Source organism: Motacilla alba, chromosome 8 (assembly GCF_015832195.1).
Source record: "Motacilla alba alba isolate MOTALB_02 chromosome 8, Motacilla_alba_V1.0_pri, whole genome shotgun sequence".
Taxonomy (NCBI): domain Eukaryota; kingdom Metazoa; phylum Chordata; class Aves; order Passeriformes; family Motacillidae; genus Motacilla; species Motacilla alba.
The window spans coordinates 5605181-5631401 of record NC_052023.1 but is presented as its reverse complement, the minus strand read 5'-3'; the positions used below and the strand labels follow the sequence as shown (position 1 = coordinate 5631401).

The 26221-nt window shown below is 41.2% G+C and overlaps 1 protein-coding gene across 4 annotated transcripts; it reads left to right on the top strand.

Annotated features, from left to right (window-relative positions):
- The first annotated feature begins 453 nt into the window (after window positions 1-453).
- Window positions 454-26221, top strand: SHISAL2A (shisa like 2A). 4 transcript variants are annotated; one of them, XR_005257879.1, is made up of 6 exons: window positions 454-873; window positions 8538-8677; window positions 14881-14958; window positions 19000-19100; window positions 19713-19818; window positions 25938-26221. XR_005257879.1 is itself a non-coding variant. In XM_038145122.1 (4 exons), exons 1-3 carry the CDS (start codon window positions 692-694, stop codon window positions 14910-14912), a joined length of 354 nt encoding a protein of 117 aa, XP_038001050.1. In that variant the 5' UTR covers window positions 454-691; the 3' UTR covers window positions 14913-14958; window positions 19000-19497. The 4 variants fall into 4 exon arrangements, 1 of the variants encoding a protein (XP_038001050.1); XR_005257881.1 differs by lacking the exon at window positions 19713-19818 and having other exon boundaries at window positions 25938-26219; XR_005257880.1 differs by lacking the exon at window positions 25938-26221 and having other exon boundaries at window positions 19713-21393.

The window sequence follows — 26221 nt, the reverse complement described above, 5'->3', positions numbered from 1 at the left end:
TTTCAAATAAGTCAATCCTCAATTTCATCATGAAAATAATTGACCTGATTATATCTGGTTTCATCAGAACAACTCAAGGGATGAACTTACACTTCTCACAAAATCTTATTGTCATCTACCCTGTTTCTTTGTTGATATTCAACACTCGTAATCTCCTGATCTCCCCTTTTCCAGAGTCTTTGCACCAGCCACATCACTGTCATTCATCTTCTCACTTTGTGCAGGGCATGTTTAAGTGCTCAGCCTGGTTTTTATCTGGAGCTTTCCCCCCTCATCAAGCCAAGGGGGCCTGAGTCTTACAGAAGTCTGATCCCTCCCCATGCTCTCCCTGTTTTGCCCGTCCTGAGACCACACCCAGGCTATGAGTAAGGACGAACCCCTAAAAGCTCTCCTCCACATGGGACCCAGCGCTGAGGTGCAGCCGTACCCCAGCCTCTGAAATCGCAGAGGCCCCTCACGGCGCTCTCCCGCCCTCCGCTCCCGGCCCTGAGGGCGCGGGCAGCTCCCGCCGCTCCCCGCCCTGTGGCAGCCCCGGGGCCAGTGGGCGCGGCGGTGCCCGCCGCCAGCGCAGCCCCCTGCCCGCCCGGCTCCGCCCGCCACAGCCACCTCGCCTCGCCTCGCCTCGCCTCGCCTCCCGCCCGGGTGCCACCGAGCCCAGGCGCCGGGCGTGCAGCGGGCGGGCGGCCGCGCCATGAGCGCCGAGTGCAGCAGTTACCTCAACGCCGACAAGGTGCTGGTGAGCGGGTTCAGCTGCCCGCGGGCGGGCGGCGACGCCCGCGCCGTGTTCTGCTGCGGCTTCCAGGATGTCAAGTACTGCTGCGATGACCCCCACAGCTTCTTCCCCTACGAGCACAGCTACATGTGGTGGCTCAGGTAAGGGAGCGGCGGTGCCTGCCGGGGTAGAAGCTCCGGGCGGGAGACCCGCGGTCGCCCGAGCTCGGCTCGGGTGTGTGTGAGGTACTTGGAGCCGGCCACTTTCAGGCTGCCTTTGTCCCGCCGAGAGTAGCGGTAGAGCTGCATCTTCAGCCCAGAGCGACTCTTGCTCATGCCGGGGTAGTTTCTGAAGGAAATAACTCGTGGTCTTGGATAGGAAGCGCTGGGAAACGCTCGGTGCCTCTGGCAGAGCATCCGGAGCGTCTCCCGCCCTTCGGGTGTGAGGGGAGCGGCTGTCGCGGGGCCTGAGCGCGTAGGATGCTGCGTGCCGTAAAGTTCCCAGCGACTTGAGCTACTTTTCCATGTAAGATAAAGCACTACGCAACCTTCCACTGGAAAGGGGCAGGTAATGAGCCTGGTGCTCTCCCGGGATAGCGCAGGGATCCACCTGGCTCTGGCTGGATCTCCAGCAGCGGCAGGGAGGGCTGCACTCAGCCAGCCCGGCTGCTTTCTGTGCCTGATTCCTCTCGGGCTCCACAGCATCCAGGATGGCCGTGTCAGGATGTTAGTACACCTCTGCATGGGGCTTCCACTCTGTTTCTTATGGACTTGTTATTATCATTGATTTTGTCAAATCCCCTTCTGGGCTTGCTTATACCGTCTGCTTCTGCAACCCTGGTGGCAGCAGTCACTACCTACTGTTTGAATATTGATCCTTTTAGCTGTTTTATACTGTTCCCTACTACTTTTCCTGAGTGCCCTCTAGTATTTGGATTGTGAGATTTGGTGAACAGCAATTGCAGGTTCAGTTTATGCACAGTGTTTAAAATGTTGTGAGCATTTGGGGCATCTATTCTCAGCTTTCACCTTTCCAAACTGAACAGCTTTTGGATTATCCTTGAGGCAGATGCTGTGTCACACCGATTGTTTTGGTTCCATCTCATCCATACTGTTTTTCACTCCACAGAGCTGATGTTGGAGGTGCATGATCTGGAGCTGCATGCCCAAGGTGTGGGTGTGGCAAGGTTCTACAGAGTGGCCAAATGTTGCCTCCAGTCTCACTCTCAATTCCATTCTGTTGGTGGCCAATGCCTTAATGTCTTTGTATGCCAGATCACATTGACTCCACTGAAGACTTTAAAACTTTTCTCGAGTTCAGAACTGTCTGTTCTGAGTTTATTGCTATGTAGGCTTGGTTTTGTTCTTTATACATTACATTATCTACACTGAAACTCATGTACATCACTTTGGCTTGCTCACTCAGTTTTCTGTAAGTCTTGTAATATTCCTTGCTCTCAGCATTTGATTGCTTGTAGGGGCTTAGGATCATGAGAAACTCAGATTTCCTTCTTCACCAGGTCATAGATGAAGATATGAACAAAAACTAGTCTCAGTGACGTTTCTTTACACTGAAAAGAGACCACTTAAGCTTTGCACTTTGCTCCTTATGCTTTTAAGCAGCCTTAAATTTGTAGCAAAACCTTTCCCTAATCCTGTATAAAATCAGTCTATTTAACCCCACTTTCAGTGCAGGGCTTTGTCCGAAGGCTTTTTGAGACACATAACTCTGCTGGGTTCCTCTATCCATGTGCCTATTGACACTTCATAGACTCCAGCAGGTTAACAAGGCTGTGTTTTCCCCTCATCCTCATGCTGATCCTTTCATTAAAGATTTTATGTCAGGAAGCTGCAAGTGCCATCAGCTCCCTGTGGGGTGAAGCATGGTAACGAGATGATTGGGGGTAGAGGCTTTACCATCAAAGGACCTGTCCCTCATTTTTTGGGGAGGATGAACTTGGGTACCATAGCCAGGCTCAGATTCAGCACTGTGCAGCCAGACACCCTCAGCACCTCGGCCAGCAGCTCTGCAGTTCCACGTGTTAATTCCCTCAGGGGTCCTGAGTTAATGCTGTCCAGTACTGTGGACTTACTACTTTAAATTATCTGCTCTAATATTTAATGCATTATTATCTAAAATCTACTTTGTCTGGTGCAAAGAGTGGGTCGATTGTGGGGCTCTCCAGCCATCCACCTCTGTGACAGACACACAATTACTTGGCTTCTCTGATGTGAGAAGACCCCTCCAAGTGTCCTTTTTTACACTTCTGCTATCAAATACTCTGTTTTAATGCTATATTTTTGCATAGCCTTTGAGTGTTTCAATCACAGAAAACCTTCTCAAGATGGCAGAAAAACTGAAGGAGTAAGTTAATACTGCATCACAACATCTCATCTGGATGTTGTAGTGAAGACTCTTAAAGCTTGGTCTTTTCAAAATCTACCTCCAAGAACTGAATCCCAGGAGAGGCTTTAATGAAATACCTCTCTGAAAGCTCCTCCTTTAAAAAGATTTTGTGGGTATGAGAAGTGGCTGGTTGGCCTTCATCTAAGTCAGAAATTTGGGCCCAAACTTTGAAAATTAAGGATTTTTTCCTTCTTTCTACAGTAGCCCTAAGCTGCTAAAAGGTCTCATGGAAATTGCCATTAGTGGAGTTTTGGTTGTGCTTAACTTCTGCCATAAATGACTATATTCATTGTAGAAAATAGGTGAATAAATACAATTTACCTCTGTAAGCAAAGTTACTGGGTGGTTAGAATTGAATCACTTCCTCTAAGTGTTTTCAGCCACAAATAGAATAATTTTTAGTTATTAACACACTGGAAACATTACAGTATTGCATCATTTTGAAAACTGTATACGTTTTCACATGACAGTTCAATTAGTAGTTTAAAGAAAACATAAAAATAATTTTTTCTGCCCTCTCAGAATGTTTTGGTGATCTCTAGACTCTTACTGATATTGGTTGGTAACAGCCACATGATAAAATAATCCTTAAAATGCTTCTTTCAGGCTTTGAGGACACACTTTTAAGACTTGAAACCCTTAAGATTTAAAACTAAACAAGAGTTAGGCAAACCAGTCAAGGTAAGTCTGGAGATGGAAGGGAAAGGAGGAGGCTGTGATGGGGGAACTGTTTTAGGTTTTGCTGTACTCCAGAACTTGGGGGTTCTTTTCCTGAATCTTCATTTGCTTGACTCCCCCCAGATATTTGAAAGCTGTGACTGACTGCGCCACAAGTGGTTGGTGGTATCTGAGGGATTCCTTCAGTTTGGTGGCTCACCAGGTAGAGTTGCAGGAAACTCTTGCACGTTTCCTTTGTGATTTTCCTGCAGTGGGAGGGACACGGTCAGACCCCTTGGCATCCAGCTCTGACTGAAGCAGTTCATGGAGAAGCCAGCCACCTCGGCAACCCAAAGCAATAGTTTCTTGCTGGCCTATGCTCTTCTTTTTTCTTGCCAAATCTCTACTACCCGTACTATGCTTAGAGCTAGACACTGCCCATTCCCTTAGCAACATGGAACCCTCTTTTCCCCTCCCACTTCTGCAAAAACTGCAATAGTTGACAACATCCTAACACCTGCTGTACTGGGAGCTGCTGGACTATCACAGATAATAGACTACTGAGCAACTCTGACTCATTTCACATTTTCTGCAGAATGTATTCTATATAATTAATAATATTATTATTTTCTGTATGTAATTAATATTAATAATTTCTGAATTATACTTTTTTTTGCTAAATAAAATAATGAAGTTTGGGGTTTTTTAAAATCATAGATCTTGAAAGACTTATTTTCTCAAAGAGGAGGGAAGGATGCATTTTGCTGTCTCTTACAGTTGTCAGGAGTCCATGGAACAGGGAAGGCACCATTAGGAAAAGGCAGCATTCATCAGAAGGTTATTCAGCTTTAGAATCCACAAAACACAGATGCTATAAAACACCAAAAAATATAAAAACACCCAGTGAGCCAAACACTGAGCAGCTCAGCCTCCAGAGCAGTGTGCATGTCCATGCAGTTATCACATCTGCTTTACCTCCCAAGCTGAGTGGAAGGGGAGAAATGCTGAACATGTGGTATTTGTACTGAACTGCAGCAGTTGCATTCAGTCAGCCTTTTTGTTTCTCTTTGTTCTAAAATATTTTATGCTTATTTTTGTCACTCTTCTATGAAGTCTTATTTTTATAACAGCCTCTTTCAGAATCAGATAGAATTCTAATATCCATTCCAAAGCTGTATCTTTTAAGTTGCATGTAATAATACATATTTGATTAAAATTCTGTCAAGCCACATATAAGTTTTACTCAAAATGCCTTCTTAATTAATACCCATAGAGCCATGGTGGCTTAACACTGAGGCCAAGCTTTGCTTGGCTGTACCAACCTTCAGGCATCTGTTTGGGCTTTTTAAAATAGCAAGTCTTTTGTTTCTCTGTGCCCATTCTTCCAGTCTCTTGAGAATATTTATCTGTGTGCTTTGCAAATACTATGAACGGCACGTCACTGCAACAATGGCATTGGGAACATTTGATTTACTCGGATCCGGGTGACTCATGAGCTTCCTTTTAGTCTATCAGTGGGCAATACTGCCTCTGCTTAGCCAATATTTAAATTTTCCCTGGCTTTTGATGGTGTGGATGGACTAATTTTATGAACTAAAAATAACTGTAGGTGTGTGATGCTGAGCATCCACTGACAGACAAGTTGATGGAGCCAGCTCTCTGGACACAGCCTGGGGATCCCTGGGGAGGCTGCTGGCAGAGTGGAGCCTCTCTGCTGAGTGAAGCCTTTGGCTCTGCTGCAGGCCTGGATGTGGCACTCAGTGTAACGGCAGTGAAATGTGTGGTATGGCTCTATCTTTATGTGGAAAATAACTTGGGAGAGTTCTGTTTGGATCTCCTACCAAACTTAGCTTTGTTTGTCTCAGGGCTACCCCACGGCCTTTACTGCCATCTTTATGCCAGATCTTTGCTTTGGGGTTGAGTGGGTTGTTAATCCAGGAGGTTTTGCTCATTAAGGAGGCCACAGCTGTGGGCAAGAGAGACTTTTTAGTTTGCTTGTTTAGTGTCTCTGTTGTCAGAAGACTGATCTTGAAGACACACCCTGAGACCTATAGACTGTCACCATGTGACTGCTGGATGGCCTTCAGACAGTGTTTGAGGTAAAGAATGGAAGGTGGCAAAATGCTTTTAGCAAGGACTTTTTAAAGCAGATATGCAGCGCCATAGCAATTGCTGTAGAATCTAGAGGACATGCTGTAAGATTGTCTTTATTTTCAGAGAAGTGTAATTGTTAAAGTAGTCAGTGATCATAGTTATTTTGTATTTTGTTTCTCATAACAGCTTTAACATGTAAAGAATGAAAGAAAATATTGTATTTTGGTTAAGAAACATCAGTATTCAGAGCTGTGGAAGACATATTAAATTTCTCAGAATTAGATAAATTAAGAAACAACCCTCCATCCCCAAACTTCAACCAAAATTAATCTTATAGAACTTAATTATAGTCTGTGGGTTGACGGCTTCAGCAGTTTGAGAACAATCTGGTATCGAAACATTGTGTGTTTAAAAAGAGTAAGTACACATTGTTCTGATTGCTGATTCATTCAGGAAGTGGAATCAGAGTATCTATTTGGTTTGTGACGCTGGTGAGATCTTCTCATGTTGCTGCTGGAGCATGATAAACATTTCTTCTAGCATATAACCTATGATGAGTCTTTGACCTGAAGAGTTCCTCAGGTTTTTCTTGTCTTTTCCTTTTGTAATTCCCAAAGCATCTTATACAAGTTGTGTAGTGATACTGAAGATGCATTGTGCTCTGCAATACACAACTGTATTGTCCATGTCATCTTCTACAACTGCATGGAAGAGAGCTACAACCAAGAAGTAACAGATATCTAAATAGAAAAATGTATAATCATTAATATGTATTTGATCTATTTGGCTTTAGGGCAGCTGACTCTGCTTAATGTTTGGATAATGGTGAGCAACCTCCTTATTCCTGCATTGTGGGCTGGAATTTAAATGGAATCTTACAATAAAGCTTGATATGATTAAAATGCACAAATAAGTATTTCTGAAGAGCCTTGGTTGTATCACATGGTTCTGTGGTTATTCAGCCTTCTGTGATATGTATTTCTTCTGTTTTGTCTATTTGGGTCAAGGTGTTCCAAGTGCAAATAAAAAATAAGGCCAAAACCCAGGTGAGATCTCTGAGTGTAGGTCATATTCAGAGTCCATAGTAAGCAGAATATTGCTTGTCTGCAAATTTTGTTTGAGCCAAAAAACAGTAAGGAAAAATTTGCTTAATATGTACATATATGCACAAACACATAAGGGTATCCTATTTAATGCAGATGATAAATACCATGAAAAATCTTCAGAAGAGTAAAGCTGTTCTTTGAAGAACCATTTTGCTGATAACAAATTATTTTAGCTGTGGATGGAGCTAAATGTTGCCCAAACTTCATTACCGATTCTGACCAGTAACTAATGAAAACCTCATGTGAAAGTCACAGCAATATTTGCTGTTCTCATCCTGCTGATTTTAAGAATTTCTCCTGTGGACATATCTGTGTGCTGGTGCTGTGGGAGCTTGTAGAGAAGCTTTGCAGTATCTTGAATGTAAAATTCATAAAAACATCCCAAGGCACAATTCTTCTCATCTTCCTGCAAGGCCACAGTAGAGTTGACTTCTCCCTGATAGCAGTGAAATATAAAGGCATTTTTATGACTAGAGGATGGAGCTTGTAGAATTCAAGACATTCATCTCTCTTCTGTCCTTTTGATGTCTGTCAAAATTGTAAATATACCAGAGCAGTAGTATAAGGATTCTCAGTCCTCAGACTCCTCATCTGTGACCAAAAGGCTGCTGTTTAATTTCACCAGAAGTCAGGATCTTTGTCATGGACTGTAGAATAGAGGACTGGAACATGGAAGGCATCAAATGGCCCAGGAGAGTGTAGGAAATGATAGCTAGACTGTATTACATTGGGTCCTTTATTTCATCATGACAATTTTATGTTGGGACAAGACTTGAAAATAAGGGTTGGAAATCAGGAGAGATTTCTGTATATACACATACTGTCTCACTGTATGCCCATGGGAGATGTATAAAGTAGCTTTTATTCTGCAGGATAGCACCTTGATAAAAGTACGGTATGTTTGGCCTCCAGATTAATTAATTCCTGCTTCTTTGATGCCTTTGATATTGTGAGTAAACTAATTCAGCTTGAGTTTTCCTTTTACTGTGACAAAGATAATGGGAGAATTTCTCCAGTCTTGACTGGAGATTTATTTCATTAAGGCAAAGGCACAACAGTGATCACAGTACTCCACCATGCTCTGCAGAGCTGCTAACAGAATTTAATAACATAGATTGCATGGCTTTTTGTACTATACAAATGGCATTTTAGACTGAAAATACAGCTTTAATAGTAATGTTTTTTGAGCTGCCTGGAACCCTAGAATCCCTCTCAGTGTGTGCACTGAAGAACTTTTTATCTCACTGATATCAGTTACTGCATGGAGTTATTTCTGATTTTCATAAATACACTTTAAGTCAGACTCGGGAGTAAAATGCATGAAATGTCACTGAGGGCCAGGCGTTCAACTGCTGTGTGATGACATTGACCCTTCTGAGGGCAGTGAAAGAACTGCAGTTTATGCAATTGAAGTATTGAGCTCTGAACTTTGGTTTACAGTAGAATACACAGTTACTCCCATGCCCGAGTACAAGTAAACTCCAGACATCATCTTGACCATTGTTTTAATGGGTCCTCCAGGCTGTTTGTACACTTAATTTTTTTTTTTTTTTCTCTCTTAGTGTTGGAGCACTCGTGGGCCTGTCAATAGCAGCAGTGGTCCTCTTTGCTTTTATCATCACTGTGTGTGTTCTCTGTTATTTGTTTATCAGCACCAAGCCACGCAGCAAACTTGATACTGGTTTGAGCTTACAGACAGCAGGTAAGACCAGTTGTTATTGATGTGCATTATACCTGCAGAGGAAAAGCCTTACTCTGCTTTAAATGGATGTGGAGGAATCCAACAGTGTGTGTTTTCTTTCTGATGGCAGTGTCAAGATATAATCAAGCTATCCTGCTGTATGCCTGATCTATGAAATCTGCACCAAATTCAAAACATTTAGCACGAGCTTAGTATATTTATTTAGTAGTAGGAAAAATGTAGAGGTTTGCAATACTGAGTGAGGGTAAATTAGCCCCTTTATCAGGAAGACTTATTGATTTAGTTGCTCTGGATTTCCTGTCAAGAGCACATAAACATATAGTAGTGATTCATTCTAGGAATAAGAATCTCAGGAGAGATTTTAAGTGTACTTTCTTGTGACAGAGAGAGGTCTTTTTTTGTTTTGTTTGTTTCTTCCTGGCATAGGATCCAGACTTTGAAATCTAAAACTCTTTGTTTCAGTAGCAGTAGTCCAATGCCTTTGTGCCCAGACTGTGTTGGCAGATGCCTGCAGGAACAGTGCATGTAGTCAGCATTAACCCACTCACATGAGAAAATTGCTGCTGCTGCTGCTCCAGTTCACTACATTTGTGAAATCTCCCTTGGCAAGATGGGGTGTGATAAGTTTCACCCTTCCTCTCGGACTTCCTAAATATTTAAATGAACTGCTTCAGCAGTTCAACCAGTTAACGTTGTAGGAAATAAAAGGAATGTTGTAGTTATGTAGGCATTGGAAATTCAACAAGTTGAAAAAGGGGAATAATTCTAGGAAAAATGTCCCCTCAGCTCAAGTTTTCTTTACTTGTTATTTTAAAATGCTTCTACACCTGCATGGCAGTAAATGATCAATGAGTTACTGTAATTACAGCTTATTATAGAGCAGTAAGCCCCCTCCTGAGTGTCTAGTTAACATGGTCCACTTCATATCAAGTTTCCTATTTGTAATTTTCTTCTCCAGGGAATGCAGGCTTTGGTTTAAAAGTGGTTCATGGAGCTGTCAGAACTGCAAAGCCTCCCTCTGTAGCTGTGTGAGGTGAGCAAGCTGCTGAAGTCACACATTCAGCAAACTGCTACTAATCTGCAAATTGAAAACTTCACACTTGTCCTGGAGAGAGAGTGGAATTAAGACCTGCTAGCTAGAACAGCCTAAATAAACTCTTGGGTGGGATGAACAAAATGCTCTTGTGCTCTTCTACAAGATGGTTGTGTCTGAATTATAAACAGGCATTATGTTTTTGAATGTGTTGCTGTTTAATTTCTTCCTCAGGTTTTCCTGCTCTGGCACCAGCTCTTAATCCACTGCCAGGACAGCAGTTCTGTATTTCTCATGCCTTTTATTTTTGTGCCAGACATGTTTGGCACGTGAGGAGCTGGGAAGGAGGCAGGTGCTACTGCACCACTGCTGCCAAGCAATTCGATCTTTCTGTACGGCTTCGAGCCCTGCTGCAAACACACATCCTGCTTGGGTGGCAAAGGCCGTTCCTCTCTTTCTAGGATGAGGTGAACAGCATTGCACTGATGACCCAACATTCATGTAGGCATTCCAAGCCACAATTCCAAACCTTACGAGGCTGGGAAGCTGAGGGAATCTTTGCTTTTTTCCAGCCAGCTTCTGTGTGGTTTGGAGCTTTGCTTGGACAAATTCCTTTGTATTTAAACACGGTTTTGACTGCTCTCATCTTGTGTTTTTTGCTTTTATTATTCTGCTTCTTTGGCTGCTTCAAATGAAAATTACTTCACATCCAAATTCTCATAGCTTTGGTGTTGGTGAGGTGGGTTGCTGGAAATTGAAAGCCAGTTGCTTTGCCAAGGTTGAGAGATCTTTGGAAATGTTTTAGGATTTCACTGACAAGCCTGAGTGCTTGCCTTCATCATACTTGGGTTTCTTTTGCATGGAAGTCATGCAAGGGCTGAGTGTCTGACAAGATGGCTGGTTAGCTGCTTGCAGCCCTGGAGAAAATAAAAACAGCCTCTCTCCTCATCTTTCAGTTTTCTGAGAGTGCAGGATAACTGTACATAAGCAATAAAAACAAATTAAAAAATTAAAACAGTTTTTAGATGCTTCAGAAAGCTGCAGGCCTGTGGGCCATGAGTTTAAAGTATGAACTCAGTTCAACACAGCTTTTTCTGAACTAGCATAATTTTGCCTTTAGATGAAGGCTGTGTAACACTTTAGTTGTTGTGCAACATCTGCATCCCTGGAGCACTCAGAGAGCACACGTTTTTGAAAGCAGCATTTTTTATTATATTCAATTTCACCCATAATACCTCAGCTCAGTTGGAGTTTCATATCTCATTAAACACACAATTGGTTCTTTTATGCCTTTCCTATCTCACGTAATAGCAAAAGTTGGTCATTGTTCTTGGGCTCATCCTAGATCTCCTAAATACAGAAGTGGAGTGGTTGAATTTTTACAGAAATAATTTCCAGATCAATGATAAATTGAACAATAAATTGAATATGAAGCCCTTTATTAAAGTTTCTGATTCTACAAAAGACATATCAACTGGAATTTGCCTCTGTTTAGCCTTAAACAAATGGTCTTCCATAGCATCAGCACAGATCTTCCATAGCATCAGCACTGAGTCTTAGAGATTGGGCTCTTGAGTTAGCCAAGGATGTTTTAGCCCTAGCAAAAATTTACGTTTTTATCTGAGCATTGAATTTCAGGAAAAATGAGCTCAGCCACTGGTGCAGACAAGGAAGAGATACCTAAGTGTTTCTGGAGTTAGACATTTCTATTTGTAGAGTGCAGAGTTGATCCACAATATGCAAGACAGCATGTGCAGGCAAACACATATAAATGAAGATCCTGCATTTCAGTTGCTTGTTAAGCTCTTTACAAAAGAAAGTATTTTTTATTGAACTCATTGTAGATGTTTTTCTTTCTCCCAGTTGAAGGCTGGGGACATATAATAGTGGTAAAAGAAGGCTTGAAGAAATCCAAGCCCTGAACATGAAAACATGATGTATTTATTCAAGGTGAAAGGGAATTTGGTCATGTGCTTTGTTCTTTTAACAAAAAGCTTCTCTTTGTGCAAATGGTTTATCCCCTTCAAAATGTGGGAAGCTAGGAAGACACAGGATTTCAAATGTTTTGTTAAGGCTGAATGAAAAATGCTGGAACATCCCCACAGTGCAAGATAAAGAAGACTGAGTAAATATTGCATAATTGTCAGGATGGGAGTGGTAAACAGGCAGAAAAGGGGAAATTCAGAGGCACACCTTGACTCTGAGCAAGGTGCACATACACTTGCCTTGACCAGGCAGCTGATGAGAGAGGAGTGATCATCTCTGCTGGCCCCTGAGAATGGGCTTTGCCATCAGAGATATAAAAGGTGGAGAGAGTCTCTCCACCTTGGTAACCCAAACAGTTTTTGAACACATTTTCTGAGTTGCCCTGGTATTTCTGCCAGGTCTGGAAAGACCTTTGAGATGAAGTGTTCCATGCCACTGCAAAGTATGAATAGCAAATTACATTTTATGATGATAACTAATACTTTTCCCTTAAAATTTAGCTCAGGAAGACCTCTGTAAATGTGTTCAGAGTCAGACAGGGACCTTTGGGTTGGAGTGTGAAAAAATTGTGGCCTTGTAAATTAATCATAAGTGCTAGGGAAGATGTGCTTTAATAGAAGTTATTAATTCCTTGCTCTTGCAAAGCAGTGACATCATAATATGCAAAAGTTCATGGTTTCATTTCATAACAAGGAAAAACACAGCTTGAAAAATAGCCAGATGACTTTTCTGTCCCTGTTTCTCTCCTTGCTTAAAGATTCCTCATGGGGAGTTATTCACATATATTAAATATTCAGGTATTTTGATGAAAAAGCACGAAACTCTCACACATTGTTTTTCTTAGCTCAGTACAATTATCTGACTGTTGGTTGTGAAAGCAGATAGCTGCTGTCTGAACTCAGATGCACTGCTTGGCTTTTGGAGTGTACACCCATAATTTTGCCTTCTAGGTTTAGGAGTAATTTCAACTGTATGGTATTCTTGTAGCTGGCTTTAAATTTTCCCAGTTTGGCTACTTTTATCTGTGCCAGTCATCTACCTCAGATTTCTGTATGGGGAAAAAAAAAAAAGAGCACTTTTTTTCTTTTTTTTTCCCTTTTTTTTAGGAAATGAAGAAAATTTCCATTTGAAAGCTGGGAATTCAAATTTAATGGAAGGGCGCATCACTAGAACAGATTGAATTTTGAAATGTCTTTATTGGACTCCTTAGCTTTTAAATTTCCCAGACTTTCTTGTAGCAGCGAGATTTTTGCAGCTCATTAGGAATCAGGTTTTTTGCTACAAATATACCCATAGCTGCTGTAGGCTTGAAAAATAAAGTGCTTTCGTCTGTACCTGATAAGAATTCTTTTTTCTTCTTTTTGGGTTTGTTTTTTCCCCAGCTGAAATAATTCCATTGTTTTCAACTACGATCTTAGCTTAAATACTATTGTGCAGATTTTTTTAAATGCTAAACTATCAAATCCCATTCTTGCATTTTTGAAATCAAATTGCAGTTTTTTCAATTCAAACAAAATAAAATAAAATGCAGCTTTCAAAACACCTCAATAACAAATAATTCCCCTTTCCCAATCTGCTTTGCTTCAGGTTCTTATTAAATTAAAATATTAGCATTCTCAACTTTTTATCCCTTTTTGGATATAGGGAATCTGTCTTTCAATCCCTTCCTCACACACTGGCTTGGAGAAAAGTACCCTGCCCAGTTAAGGTTATCTTTCCTGTCTCTTTGTGTTGGCCCACACCTGGGAAAATGGAAAATGAGGTCAAAGACAGTGTTGAACTAAAGGGTAATGGGAAATACAGGTAGGCCTGGGAGGAAGATTGATGAGCTCCACAAGGAGAATCAGATGACAGGATAAAGCAGGGGGAGGCTTTGGAGCTGGCAGATAAAGGAGAAGCTTCAAGGAGTTGAATGCTCCTGGGAGCGTTTGGAAGAGGGATGGGACTGATGGAGCTGGGAGCAGCAGAGCAGGGAGGCAGCGATGCTGGAGGGGATGGACAAAGTCCTGGGGGCCGGGAGGTGGAGCAGTGGCTCTGGGTGGGCTGGGGAGCAGAAGCCTGGTGCTTGGGGAGAGAGATGGAGAGGGAGCCTGGCAGAGGGGCACTCATGTACAGCGTTGAGATTTAGGGCAGAGAAAAGGGAGGAGAGACTCCAAATAGGACTTGGTATTCATGGATATAGGGACTACCGCGGGAAGGATAGTAGCAGAAAATAAGGACTGGAAACAGAATGAAAAAAGTGGGAAGGGAATGAAAGAATGACTATCAGGTAAGAAAGAAAATAAAGTTGAAAGTGCATTTAGGAAAGTATTTTCTTCTAGAGTTTTGTTTTCTCAGCTGCCAGCAGGGATCAGTGAAAACTGTCAGAGTATCTCTCTCTTCCCTTCCTGCAGTGATCCACTGCAGGCTGCCTTTGCTTTAGTTACTCTGGTCTGTTGGGCAAACTCAAGTTGTCTGCACTGAATCAAAAGATTCCTGACCTTCTGCTCCAAGCAAGTGTCTGTATCAGATAGCTGCTGGAATTTTAACTATTACTTACGTTAACCTATGAAGCTGTGCTCTGAAAAACAATATTCAAATGCTACTAAGCTTCAAAACCAAACACTCAAAAGATAGGAGATGCCAGAACTAAAGATTTTGTGGCAAATAGGTAAAATGCTTAACTAAAAATAGTTTTATCTGCTCCTGTCATCGTGTTAATCTTTCTATAAAACTTGGGTAACACTCGCAAAAAAATATTGTGAGCCTCCCTACACACACTCAGAGCTTTGGGGTCACTGGCTGAAGGTGCACTGAAGGCAACACTGACTGATTGTGTTTGGAGAGGAATGAAAGTTTGAGAATTCTGGTCTGTTTTTTTGAATATGGGAAATTTTTAATGCGATTTCTTTCAGGAGACTTTCTGATTTCCTGCTACAAACCCAGTTTATACCACAGCACTGCTTCCTTAAAATGCTCTTCACTTTGATGTTTATTCCTTTTTAACACAAGTAAGTTTATAATTGCAGCCTCCCCAAGGCCCCAGAATGCAAAGTGGAATGGATTCGATCTGTCTCGTCTAAAAATTGTAGAGGATTCCAAGAACTGTGTTTTTCTAGTGCAGTGGGCATATCTGTGTATTACTACTTGCAACTGATGGAAGAATAATGCTCTTAATTCTTCTAAAAATGCCTTTGTTTTACAGACAGTGAGGCCAGAGGGAGTTCAATATGTTAAAGACAGAGGCACTGAATGGATTCTACCAATGTTATGAAGAAAAGAGGTACCATGAGAACATTTCTTTTTATCTTATTGTGTTGTATTTGTATACTCTCTGCTCTGTTTTACATGGATTTTATAAATTATTCTTTATGTGGGTTTTTAACTTTTTGAAAAGCACTAGCAAACTGTCTCTGGCTGATTAATTTATACACTGCCCTGATGCTGTCCTTGCACAGGGATGTATCAGCAGAGACTTGGACCGAGTCCTTCCCCAGACAAATCTCTTCCAGATTTACTGGCACCGAATACTCCGTCATGGTTATGTGCCAGACAAGATTATATTCCCTCATGCTGTTATTGTCCTTTCCCTGAACTGTCCTGGGTGCACCAGAGCTTACTAAGGAGGCAGACACTGTAACTTATCAAAAGAATTTCTTTAGTGATGAATTGCCAGAAAGGCTCCTGTGTGACAAAGGGTGAAAGCAGTGAAGTTTCTGGTAGGCAGTTTAGTCTTCCATTTCTTCCTGAGGATGCAGGAATCAGTGCCAGGTAAATTCTGTTACAGAACTGGAGAGAGTTATCTTGCAAGAAAGTTGATTTTTATGCTGAAATCATGTGTAAAGGTCAAACTGCCTATGGCACAGACCATGCAGAATAGTGTTTAAAATGTACCCCAATACAGATGAGTTGTACTTCAGACTTAAGATGACTTTATGAATAATGCAAAGGATTCAGATCGCATGAAACATGCATTTTACTTTCTGCAGGGGGTGAAAGCTTATGCCTTAACAGCCACAGAATGTGAGAATAGCTGCAGATCAGCAATGTCTATCACAAGAAAAATAAGTGGTCCTGTTTGCTCAGCAGTTGTTTTCAAATGAGCAGGAAAGTAAATGAGTCAAGACTTCCCTGTTTCCCTTGTACCCTTAAAAAAAGCCACACTGTGCATCCCAAGTGCAAATGCATCTTTCTCAGAGCTCTTTATCGGCATAACAAGTTGATTTTGGCTCCTTGTCCTTATAAAAATACTGAAGTGTAACAAAACTAATTTCAAAACTCCTAACCACCTCCACACATTTTTTTTTCCTGCTGTTGCAAATGAAATGGCTTGTGGGAGAAAAATGCCATGGAAAGACTAAAATGGATCCTGCAGTCAGAAAGCCGTCTGTAGTGAGAAAATCCAAAAATATCCCATGCAGGCACCAAGTACTGAGATGAGCTGAGCTCTGTGAATGTGGCATTGCTTTTTGAAGGCCATGAGCCTCTCATTTCCTCATGCTTCTCTTTGCCTGCTTTTCTGTCGTGGTAGAGAGGCTGATGTTTTATAGGGTGCCTGCTAACCCACTGTTGCTTACAGGGAGAGGATTGAGAGAGAGCTGCAAAGGACTTGGGTAGGGTTTGAATGCATGCATTATATAAAGACCAAAATATCTGGAAGCTTTTTTTGTGGATGAATTACCCAACTTTTTTTTTTGTTGCCAAAATGAGGCTGGCATTGTAGTGAAGACTGAAAATACTTGAGACCTCATTTGGAGCTAAATCCAGGAAAACTATGTCCTTAGCCTATGAGGCCTTTTTGCTTCCTGATTCAGAATGGAAAAGGAGGCAAGGATCTTTTCTGAACTTCAACACATAATGTGGCTAAATGTTGGTCGAAATTCCAGGTCTCTCATTGTTTTTTGTCTCCTGCTTTTCACCTGTGCTTGCTGTAGATTTCATACCCACAACTGTCATTGAGAGCCACTTCACAGTGCAGCATTAAGCCAGAGAGCCCATCAGTGGCTACAAATTTCTACTGCTGGGAGAAAGCTGCAGGTGCCAATTAGATTTCCTTTAGCAGGCATATTTCTTCTGCCAAATTCACTGAGTTTTAATTAGGAACGGGACCCCTTGTGCCTGGTGTAGTTCAGCATACAATTCAGGCTTGTTTGCTTGCTCTTTTCCAGCAAAAGGGCAAACACAGCTCTTAGCTTTACAAAGGGAAAGGAGAGGAGCTAGGCAGATGAAGGCATTGCTTCTAACTTAGAGTGATAATACATTAAATTATTAAGAAGTTGAGCTATGCACAAGAAAAATCTGACACAGATTTTGTGAAGACAGATCATGACAAATCAATCTAATTTCTCTCTTTGTCAAGGTAATTTTCCCTATCAGGTAAGTGGGAACAAGTGGCTGTGATTACAGATCATTATGAAAATGCAGTCAAAGGGAAATTTTCAGTGACTCATTCTCAAGCGCATTTTTGGAGGGAAGAAGGATGTCTTGGGAAGTGTCTGGCACATTATCCCAGATAAGTAGTAAGAGCTTGGCTGAAGAACTAAAGAGCACATGAATAAAATTTTTGAATGACACCACCCTGAGAAGGGTTGCAAGACTCTGAGGCTAAAACTACCTTTCAGAACTATCTCTGTGCCCTCGAGAAATGTTCTGAAATAAAAAAAAAAAAGTGAAATAGAATAAAAGTCAATGTACTGTAGTTAAAAAGGAGAAACCTAGTCCTCAAGTATAATTAAAGAAGCTGACTAAATAGTAAAGAAATGCTTCCTAAGGTCTGGTCTAAACCTCCCCTGGTGCAGCTTTGAACCATTCCCATGCATTCTTTCACTGGATACCGAGGAGAAGAGCTCAGAGAATCACAGCATGGTTTGGGCTGGAAGGGACCTTCAGGATCATCTAGTTCCAATCCTGCTGTCATGGGCAGGAACACCTTCCAGTAGACCAGGTTGATCAGAGCTCCATCCCGCCTGACCTTGAACACTTCCAGGAATGGGGCATCCAAAGCTCCTCTGGACAACCTGTGCCAGGGCCACATTCCCCTCCTCAGGAAGCTGGACAGAGCAGTGAGGTCACCCCTCAGCCTCCTTGTCCCTGAACCAGACAAATCCAGACTCCTTAGGAAGTTCTCATGGGACACTGCTTCCACCTGTCCTTCCAGCCCTTTCTCCAGCTTTGTTGGTCTCTTCTGGATGCTTTCAAGTACCTTAACATCCTTCTTAAATTGTGGAACCCAGAATCACACTCTGCATTTACAGTGAGACTGCACCAAGGCTCAATACAGCAGGATAACCCCCTCTTCTGAGCAGCTGCCTATTTATTGGTGTCTGACGCACCCCAGGGTGGGGTTTGCCTCCTCAGCTGCCAGGGCACACTGCTGTCAGCCAGATGGCAGTGCTGGGGAAGTGTACAAATCTAACTTTACACGTATGTCTCAGGTTTTCATTGAAGTTCATCAGGAATGTGTAACCATCCTCAGAGTCTCCAGCAGAAAATAATCTAGAATTAGAATCTACAAAAAGTATCACTGATAATTCAGATGAGCACCATTCCTCTCAGTGAACCAGTACTGATATTCTTTGCTGGTTAGGATGCTCTTGCTGCTAGTCGTCATCTGCCTCGAGTCCAAGATTTCATGCTTCAGAACTTCTGTCAGTAGCTGAGTTAGCTGAAATTGTCCAGCCAGACTTCAGTGCATGTCCATTTTTTTGCATATCCAGACAAGCATTTGCTTCTGAACCCATCTGTACCAACAGCTGTTGTGTTTTACCTCAGAATCAATCCTACTTTAATGAGCAGCAGAGCAATTTATTTGTATAGAAATTCCTCAAGTGTAGTTTGGAATATGTTCTGGTGTCTTTCAGGGTTAAAGGCACACATTGCGAGTATGTCTATTGTTAAAAAGAAATTAAACGCATGATTTGATGTAGATATTAGTGGTGCATTTTCCAAGAGGCACTGCATAGAAATGTTAGATGAATGACTGTCTTTAGCTACAAAACCTTTTTTGTTTTGTTTCAGCACCATTGTGTGTGAGCCTTTATCACATGCAAGGGGAAGTTCTCACTTGCCCAGCAGAGGAGCAGCAGCAGAGCCACCCATACACAAACACCCCCAGAGGAGGCATTTAGTGTTTCATAGCTGTAGTAATGCCCTTTAGAGGTGCTGTTCTTCACCTGATAAAGGTTAGGAATATAATGAGATACTTGGAAAGAAGTATCTGTGCCAGTGAAATGGATTGAGCTGTGTGGTTTGTTCTGGATTTTTTTGTAGGAAAAAATTCTTCCCCTGTTCACTCTAACTCATAGCTGTTATTGGTATTTTGCAGATACAGAACTGCATCTCTAACAAAGCCCCCACCAAAACAAGCTGTTGACAGAGCCAAGTAACTTCAAGACACTTCCTAAGCCACAAGGATGGACTGTGTCTGTAAGCCACGAGAACCTGACTCACTCTTCCAGGGGTGTTTCCTGGCTCTTACAACCACTGTCGATAGCCAGAGGCCAATCTGAAGCTGTGCCAGGCTGTGTTTGTGTATGGTTGCTATACTGAGAAGTTGTGTGTTTTGATTTGCACATGTCAGCTACTGCTGTTCAGTCGTTTTCATGCAAGTGGTCTCTACCCTGTGCAATTCCAGTGAGGTAACACAGTTGTCAAGCAGAGCAGAATTTGGCACACCATGTTCACCAAGCTTTATTTTAAGCTTTCCCCATGTACCATCTCAGTGTGGTGTCTTCATGTCATGAACATGGTTGTCTTTAGCCAAATGTGACTGTTCAGTGCACAAACCAATGTGAATGTAGTACCTCAATAAAATCTGGCATTTGTGTTGTATTTTTTTCAATTTATCATTTCCCCCCACCTTTGTTTCCTCTGAAGATTCTTGTGAATCTTGAAATTATTTTTATGGGAGAATTTTCTAACAAAAGGTGAAGTTAATAAAGAATAATTTTTTGTAGGGAAGTTAAGATTGAAGCTGTTTTCACTGGCATTGGTATACACTGAAATGAATTGAAATAAACATCCACGATTGTTTTGCAGATTCTTCATCAAATCATGTTGGAATATTTCTTGGGAAGCAAACTAAAATTTTCCAGTAGTATTTCAGTTTGGAGCACTAATTTGTGAAGTGTTGAACTTCCTTCAGGTAATCAAAGAGCTCTAATTGCACATTTTATTTCCCCAGAAGTCTTAGGAACAACCAACATAGTCTTAACTGTCATATTTGAGTTGTCAGTTCTTTCAAGCTTTCAATCTTGAAATCATGAACATTAATGATAATGATTTCTTTTCATCTTGTGAGGGTTCTTTAAGGTGAGTGATCAAAAGAATTTCAAAATTGTTTAACCATGCTGTTGATATTAAGGCAGTAGACATTATAACTTCCATTTGCAGATGAGGCCTAAAATATTTACCTACCATGTCAATTTTGTCTGTAGTTATACTTCAACTTGTTAAGACAGAATCCTTGTCTACTGTTTGGGAGTGACATCTTTTTGTGTGATAATGCTTGAAATTTAAACTCTGTAGCTGTCTGGTACTGTGCATCAAAACCCCAAAATGCTTCTGATCTCATCTGCTCTTGTGTGAAATAATACACCAGTGCCTCCCGTTGAAGTAGAGAATGTGGTGTATGTTCTTCCAATAGCTGTCTGTATGTAATATCTCATTAAACTGCTGTTTGCCACTATGGACTGGGAGAAAATTGAAACCACATCAGATGCATAAAGAAAATGTTTTTATAACAACAGGACATAAACCTGATCTTCCAGCCTCATAACTCTCTTGACTGGGACTGTCAAAGAGCAGAAGGGAAAGGATTTATGAGTTTTGCCATCTGGTTTCCTTGGAGGATGCCAGCCATGAGATAAACGTTCTGGAAGCATATGCTTCAGTTTGAACCACCAATAAAAGATTTATGGAAGATGAAAAAAAAAGATTTAAGTTATTTTAACTTCATACAAATTTGAGTCAGCACTTCTTTAATTTTTAAATTCTAAAGATACTTAAAATTAACAAGATGTACTAGATATTTTGAATGTTGCAAGTTTAAAATATCTTTGATTTCTGTCTCTTGGGCAATTTCAAAATCTTTGATTCCTCAAATAACAAGGTTATTTTCCTCTCAGATACTGGACTACTTATTCATTTTGAGTCTCTTAAGACACCACAGTAACAGAATTAAAAGTAAAAAACAGAATGCAAAAAGAATTATTCCAATTCTTTGGTTATGTCCAATGTCTGTCTGTGTTTTCTGTCACTGTGCTTAGGAAAACCCATTCCTTTGCCCTTTAGCTAGTTGTTTTGTAATTGAGGGTTTCTAAATGTCACCAAAAAGTACCTCCCACACAGGTTTGATTAGGGAATCAGCACACTGCCCAGAACAGCTTTCAAATGTAATGTGCAGTCACAACAAGGGTGACTCCTTGTGCTAAATAGGCGTAATAAGCCTTAATGTACTTGTTAGACATAGCCCTAATTTTTGCCCTGGGAACATTTTAAGCTTAAATTGCTTAAATTACCACATAAAGCAAATTCAGGGCTGTTGTGCCATCAGCTATACAGAAGCTACTAAATCTCACAGGAGTTGCTGTGAGCATTTTTTATTGTTTCTTGAAGTTGAGGAGTTTTTCTAATCAGAGGGCCAAAATAGAAGTTGTGTGAAATAGGCCTGTCAGACTGTGGGATGTAGAAAGTGTGTTTGTGTACAGATACCAGCAGAGCAGCATGAGCAGCAGCCCCTGATGGATTTCAGTGGGACCAGGCTGGCTGATCCCCACTGGCAGTTCTGGGCCTGGCTGCTTCTTCCTTTGGAGTCACACTGGCAGAATGGCAGCTCACTGCAAAGTGATCTGCTTTTGTCATCCCTGCAATATTAGTAACTGCCTGTTCACTTGTGTTACTTAATCTGACTTTGAGTCTAAGTAGAAAATACCTAATCAATGCTGCCAAACAATCAGTCAAGTATGTAATGATTTTCATAATTCATCACTTTTAAGTATAATTTCTGAAGGCTTTATCCTTTGCAATTTATAAATTAGGGAAGAAAGACCGAAGAAAAGTCACAGTTTTACTGAATGAAAATAATGCCTGTTTTAATTATTTTCCTAACATGACAAATGCTAGAGATCCTCACAACTGTTACATCCTTCAAGTTTTGGAAAAATTGAGGAAGGAAAAACATAAAAATTCAGCTACTTCCTAGGAATAAAAATGAGAAGCTTTAAAGTTCTGTTCTGTTAGCCTGAAGCTCACAGGAATCCTGTCTTTTAAGGTGAAATGAGGAATTTAAAAATTTGTCCAATAGATTTTTGAAGTGATCTTGTTCTTTTCATAGTCATTTGTTTGGAACATTAGAAATTTAAGAAAACAGTACATATTTTAACCGATACCGAATAGTGGGGTAGAGATCCACTAATACTGTTTAAAAGCAGAGGATGAGAGGATTCTACAATGGACTGGCTTTTGGAGAATCTGAGCCAGCTGAAGGATGTCTGGTTCAAAAAAAAGTGATTTCTGCTGCAGAGAGAAGTTGAAAAAGTTGAAAACCTCATCTGAACTACCACCATCAGGATCTCTCCAAGTTCCCAACACCATTTATTTCTGGGTCTTTGGAACAGGTGCTGGTTTCTAGTGCTCAGCAGGTTTATTGCACTTAGCATCCATTTCCTGTCATTTTGTAATTCCTGAGTGTGGTACACAGGTAGAGATAAGTGATTCAGATATATGTGTAGAGTGTGTATAAGATACCTTTCTATGGGAAGAACCTGCCCAGGCATTTCTGAAATCCCTAAGTCTGTGACCAATATACTGAAATTTAGGTTTCATTTGTATTATAAACCAGCTACTTGAAAACATCTTTTTAGACCCATCCATTACTCCTATGCATTTTCCAACATATATCCTTTAGAAAAACTGTTGAAGAGCCTTGCTTTCTATGCTGAGAGTACATTTTGATGGCAGCAGCAAAACAGAGTGGTGAAATTGATTAGTGGAAACTGTGTAAGTTCAAAGAGATGCACCTTTTTTTGCATCTGATGTTTCAGGATACTAAAGCGGAAGTGTAACTTATGAAACCACAGCTTCCCTTTCCCCCAGTTTAAAAAGAAGCTGGTGGCAAGAGGGTATTAAGGACCATGATTATTTTCTTTCCTCCATCAGCAGTGCTGAACATTTTGCCAGCTGGGTCACACAGTATGACCTAAAGGTTTTGAGGGAAAATGGGGTGTTCAGGCTTTGGTTGGTTGTGGATGAACTTCTGCAGAGGGGCATGGACTTGATGGGGCAGCATCTTGCTCCTGAGCCCTCATCCAGGCAAAATCTGGATCTGTTCCAGAAGGGTGGGCAGAAGAAAAGCCAGCCTTTGTCCCCAGAAATAAAGGAAAGTGAGCAGCTGTCTTATGAACATTTTATGTTGCCAGTTCTCATGTTTACTATTATAATCTGGATTTCACAGATAACCTTGCATTGACCTGGTCCTTTGCCATTATTGGTGCCTCTGTTCTCCCTCTTCTCTCACACGGCGTGGAGCTGGTGGAAAACCTTTTAGGTGTTGATGCAGGGTTGAGAGAGTACTGAAGTGGCTCTGCAATGGCTTTTATAGGACTGTACTTCAAAACAGAAAAGCCTTGTGGAAACCAAGCCTCAGGTCAGATCCATCCCTGCCCAAAGTTGTGATTTATTCCAGGGAGAGTGAGATGTTCCTCTTGTTCCTGATGAATGGCTACTTGTTTCTGCAAACAAATGTAAGGTTAAGTATGTTTCCCTTAATGAATGTCCTGAGAAATTGAATCAGTATTTTTGAATCAACCACAGAAATTTCAGTAAATTGGATCTCCTTCTTTTACAGTGCTGAATCAAAATGTCAGACCAGCACAACTCAATTATAGGAGAGGAAATAAAACAACATGCTGAATATCAGCAAGTTATTTCAGATTGCCAATGCCATAACTACCTGTGGGAGATGAGAACAAACAAGGCAAAGATTCAGCTGTGGGAAAATTGGCTCAGAGCAACTTGTTTGCAAAGTTTCAAAACTATTTTTTTCACCTTATCTGAGCTTTATAGACTGGCTGCATCCTTCAGTTACTGGTTTTCCTAAAGAAATCTTTTAGCTGCAAAGAAGTGAGGCAAAGTAACAGGAGAGTCAGTATTTGTGCATTTGATTTTTTAAAAGGTAAAGGAAATTCTTGTCCTTTCAGTCCAATGTTGGTTTTCATTTTGTCTTTTTTAAAAAATATCCCAAAATCCTTTCTCCAGAGGAGAAAATAATGCAGCTGGGAAATTTTTCTTTGCATTTTTAAGCAGAGATGATTCCTTATTTTAATGATGTTGAGAGACAGTGCAGTGGATGGATTTATTCATGATAAATGCAACAAATTCAGAATCTCTCCAAATTAACAGGTAACTCAAGAAATAGATTATGTGTTCATGCAATACATGTGTTTTTAAAAAATAGTAAGAGCAGTTTGTGCTACAGTTGGGAAAACAAGTGCTGGAGTTGTTGGCTCTAATGACTAAATGTACAGATCAGCTCTGAGTAATATGTTTCTTCTAAGGTACAAGTTATTAGATCCTGTAATTTGTGAATATTTTGTATTTTTTTATTTTCTCTGTTGCCATGGGAAAGCAGGAGCTGGGAAAGCAAAGGTCGTGAGGACTGGATAAATCTTTTGGATAAAAAGATTGTGAAGTGGTGACTTCACAAGAGGTAACTTGTCCTGCAGGTAACCTCTGCCCTGAGGATGAACATACTGAGCCTGAGCATAAGCTGCTGGTACAGCTGGTACAACACCACTGTGGTAAAACTGGTTTTCTTCAAGCTTTGATGAGTTTTTGGGTTTGTGGTTTTGGCTCTTCCCCTTGGTGCTGCTTAGCATGTTAATGGGTGGCAGTTGGTGTCAAGATCCCTCTAATACGTCACAACTGGAGAGCTTGTTCCACTTGAGGCAAATAATATTCCTTGCAGGTTATCAACAGGCAGTGTTTCATATTTATCAGCTTGGTGACAGCAGGTAGCGTGAGGAGCCTGAAGAGTCCTCAGTGGTGGCATGTAATAAAGTCAAATAAAGTAATTTTCTAAGTTATTCAGAATATAGCAATATCTTAAATAATAATAAAAAAAAAGAAGTTCTAAAGCGCTGCACAGTCAGTCTGTAGTGTTAGACAAGGGATGTGGAATAATACTTTAACTTACCAGCTAACAGTTAATTATGAGCCAGCCAAAAATAAAACCATCACAAAGCATGATGTCCTGTGCAGCTGCTTTTGGGAGTAGCATAAGGAAGCATAAGATATCCCAGGACAGAGAAAAATGAAAGTGCAGAATTCTCTTTCAGTGATATAATGGGACTAAATTAAATCTGTAAGTTAGTCTTGGGGAATTCAAACACCCACAGAAGGAATTCACTGGCAGATCACTGGGCTGTATCTAAGCAGTACTCAGTATGCATTGCTTATCCCACATGGTAACATCCAGGGAAAGGGAAATAATAGACAGAAGCAACAAGCATGAACAGTAAAAAAAGTTCATCCCAAAAGATGGAGTTAGAAAGGACTCTGAGAACAGAAGGCCCGTGGAAGTCATTCTGTCTGGTCATTTACACCACAGACAAAATGTTGGAAATTGTGTGGCTGTGTCCTATCAAGGACACTGGCCAATAGATAGCCATGTCCAGCTTCACCATAACCTGCACAAAATTCTGTGGCTCAGACTTCTCTTGCAAAATTGTGAGATGCAATGCCAGGGATAGACCATCTGTTTCCTTGTGCTGTTTGAAAAGCAAACAAAGAAAGAGGAAAGGACGGACCAGGTAAGGCAAAGCCATTTTCCCCCCACGGCTTATCGCTCCAGAGGGGATGCAGGTGTGCTGCTGTAGCAGAGAATTCAGTGAGGTTGTTTCCATGTTTCCTTCTGCAGCTGCCAGACCTCAGGCTGCCCTGCTCAGCAGTCACCCTGTGACTCACTGGAGTGGCAGGTCACCCAGGAGCATGGCACTGTCAGGTGCTCACATCCAGGCCTTCACACACTCCTGTACTTTTCCTACTATCTAACATGGCAGCAGAGATGTGAGAGAAAGGCTTTTGGGAAAGTTATTTTTCAGCCTTCCAGATTTCAATTTCTTCCTGCCTCAGGAGGAAATGGTGTTTGTGTAGGTTTCAAGTGTCACAGAATAAGATGATTCAGGAAAAAGTATCTGAAGTTTTGGATTCTGGGTCATGCCACCCCTAACATTTACACTTTTACAATTTGTTCTTCTCTTTCAGGTACACCGTGTTCAGTTCAGTATCTAAAACTCTGGGGTTTGGCTGGAAAATATTAGACTAATCCCTGGTAACTTTCAGAATCTGAGATCATCTGGGTATTAAGGTATGTCTTGAAATGGGTTTGGTATATGAATATTTTAACAAATGTTTGTGTAACACATAGGCTTTCCAGTCTAATGACTAGGAAGAGTAGGACCCCCCAGTATTAAAGGCACATAACAGCCTTTTAAATAGTAAATCTTTAGGAGGCAGGAATGCTGCACATGCTTAAGAAAGGAATAGAA

Coding starts and splice junctions, on each gene's coding strand:
- SHISAL2A (XM_038145122.1), top strand. CDS start 692: ATGAGCGCCGAGTGCAGCAGTTACCTCAACGCCGACAAGGTGCTGGTG. Junction 874..8,537: donor AGCTACATGTGGTGGCTCAG/GTAAGGGAGCGG, acceptor TTTCTCTCTTAG/TGTTGGAGCACTCGTGGGCC. Junction 8,678..14,880: donor TTTGAGCTTACAGACAGCAG/GTAAGACCAGTT, acceptor TTTGTTTTACAG/ACAGTGAGGCCAGAGGGAGT.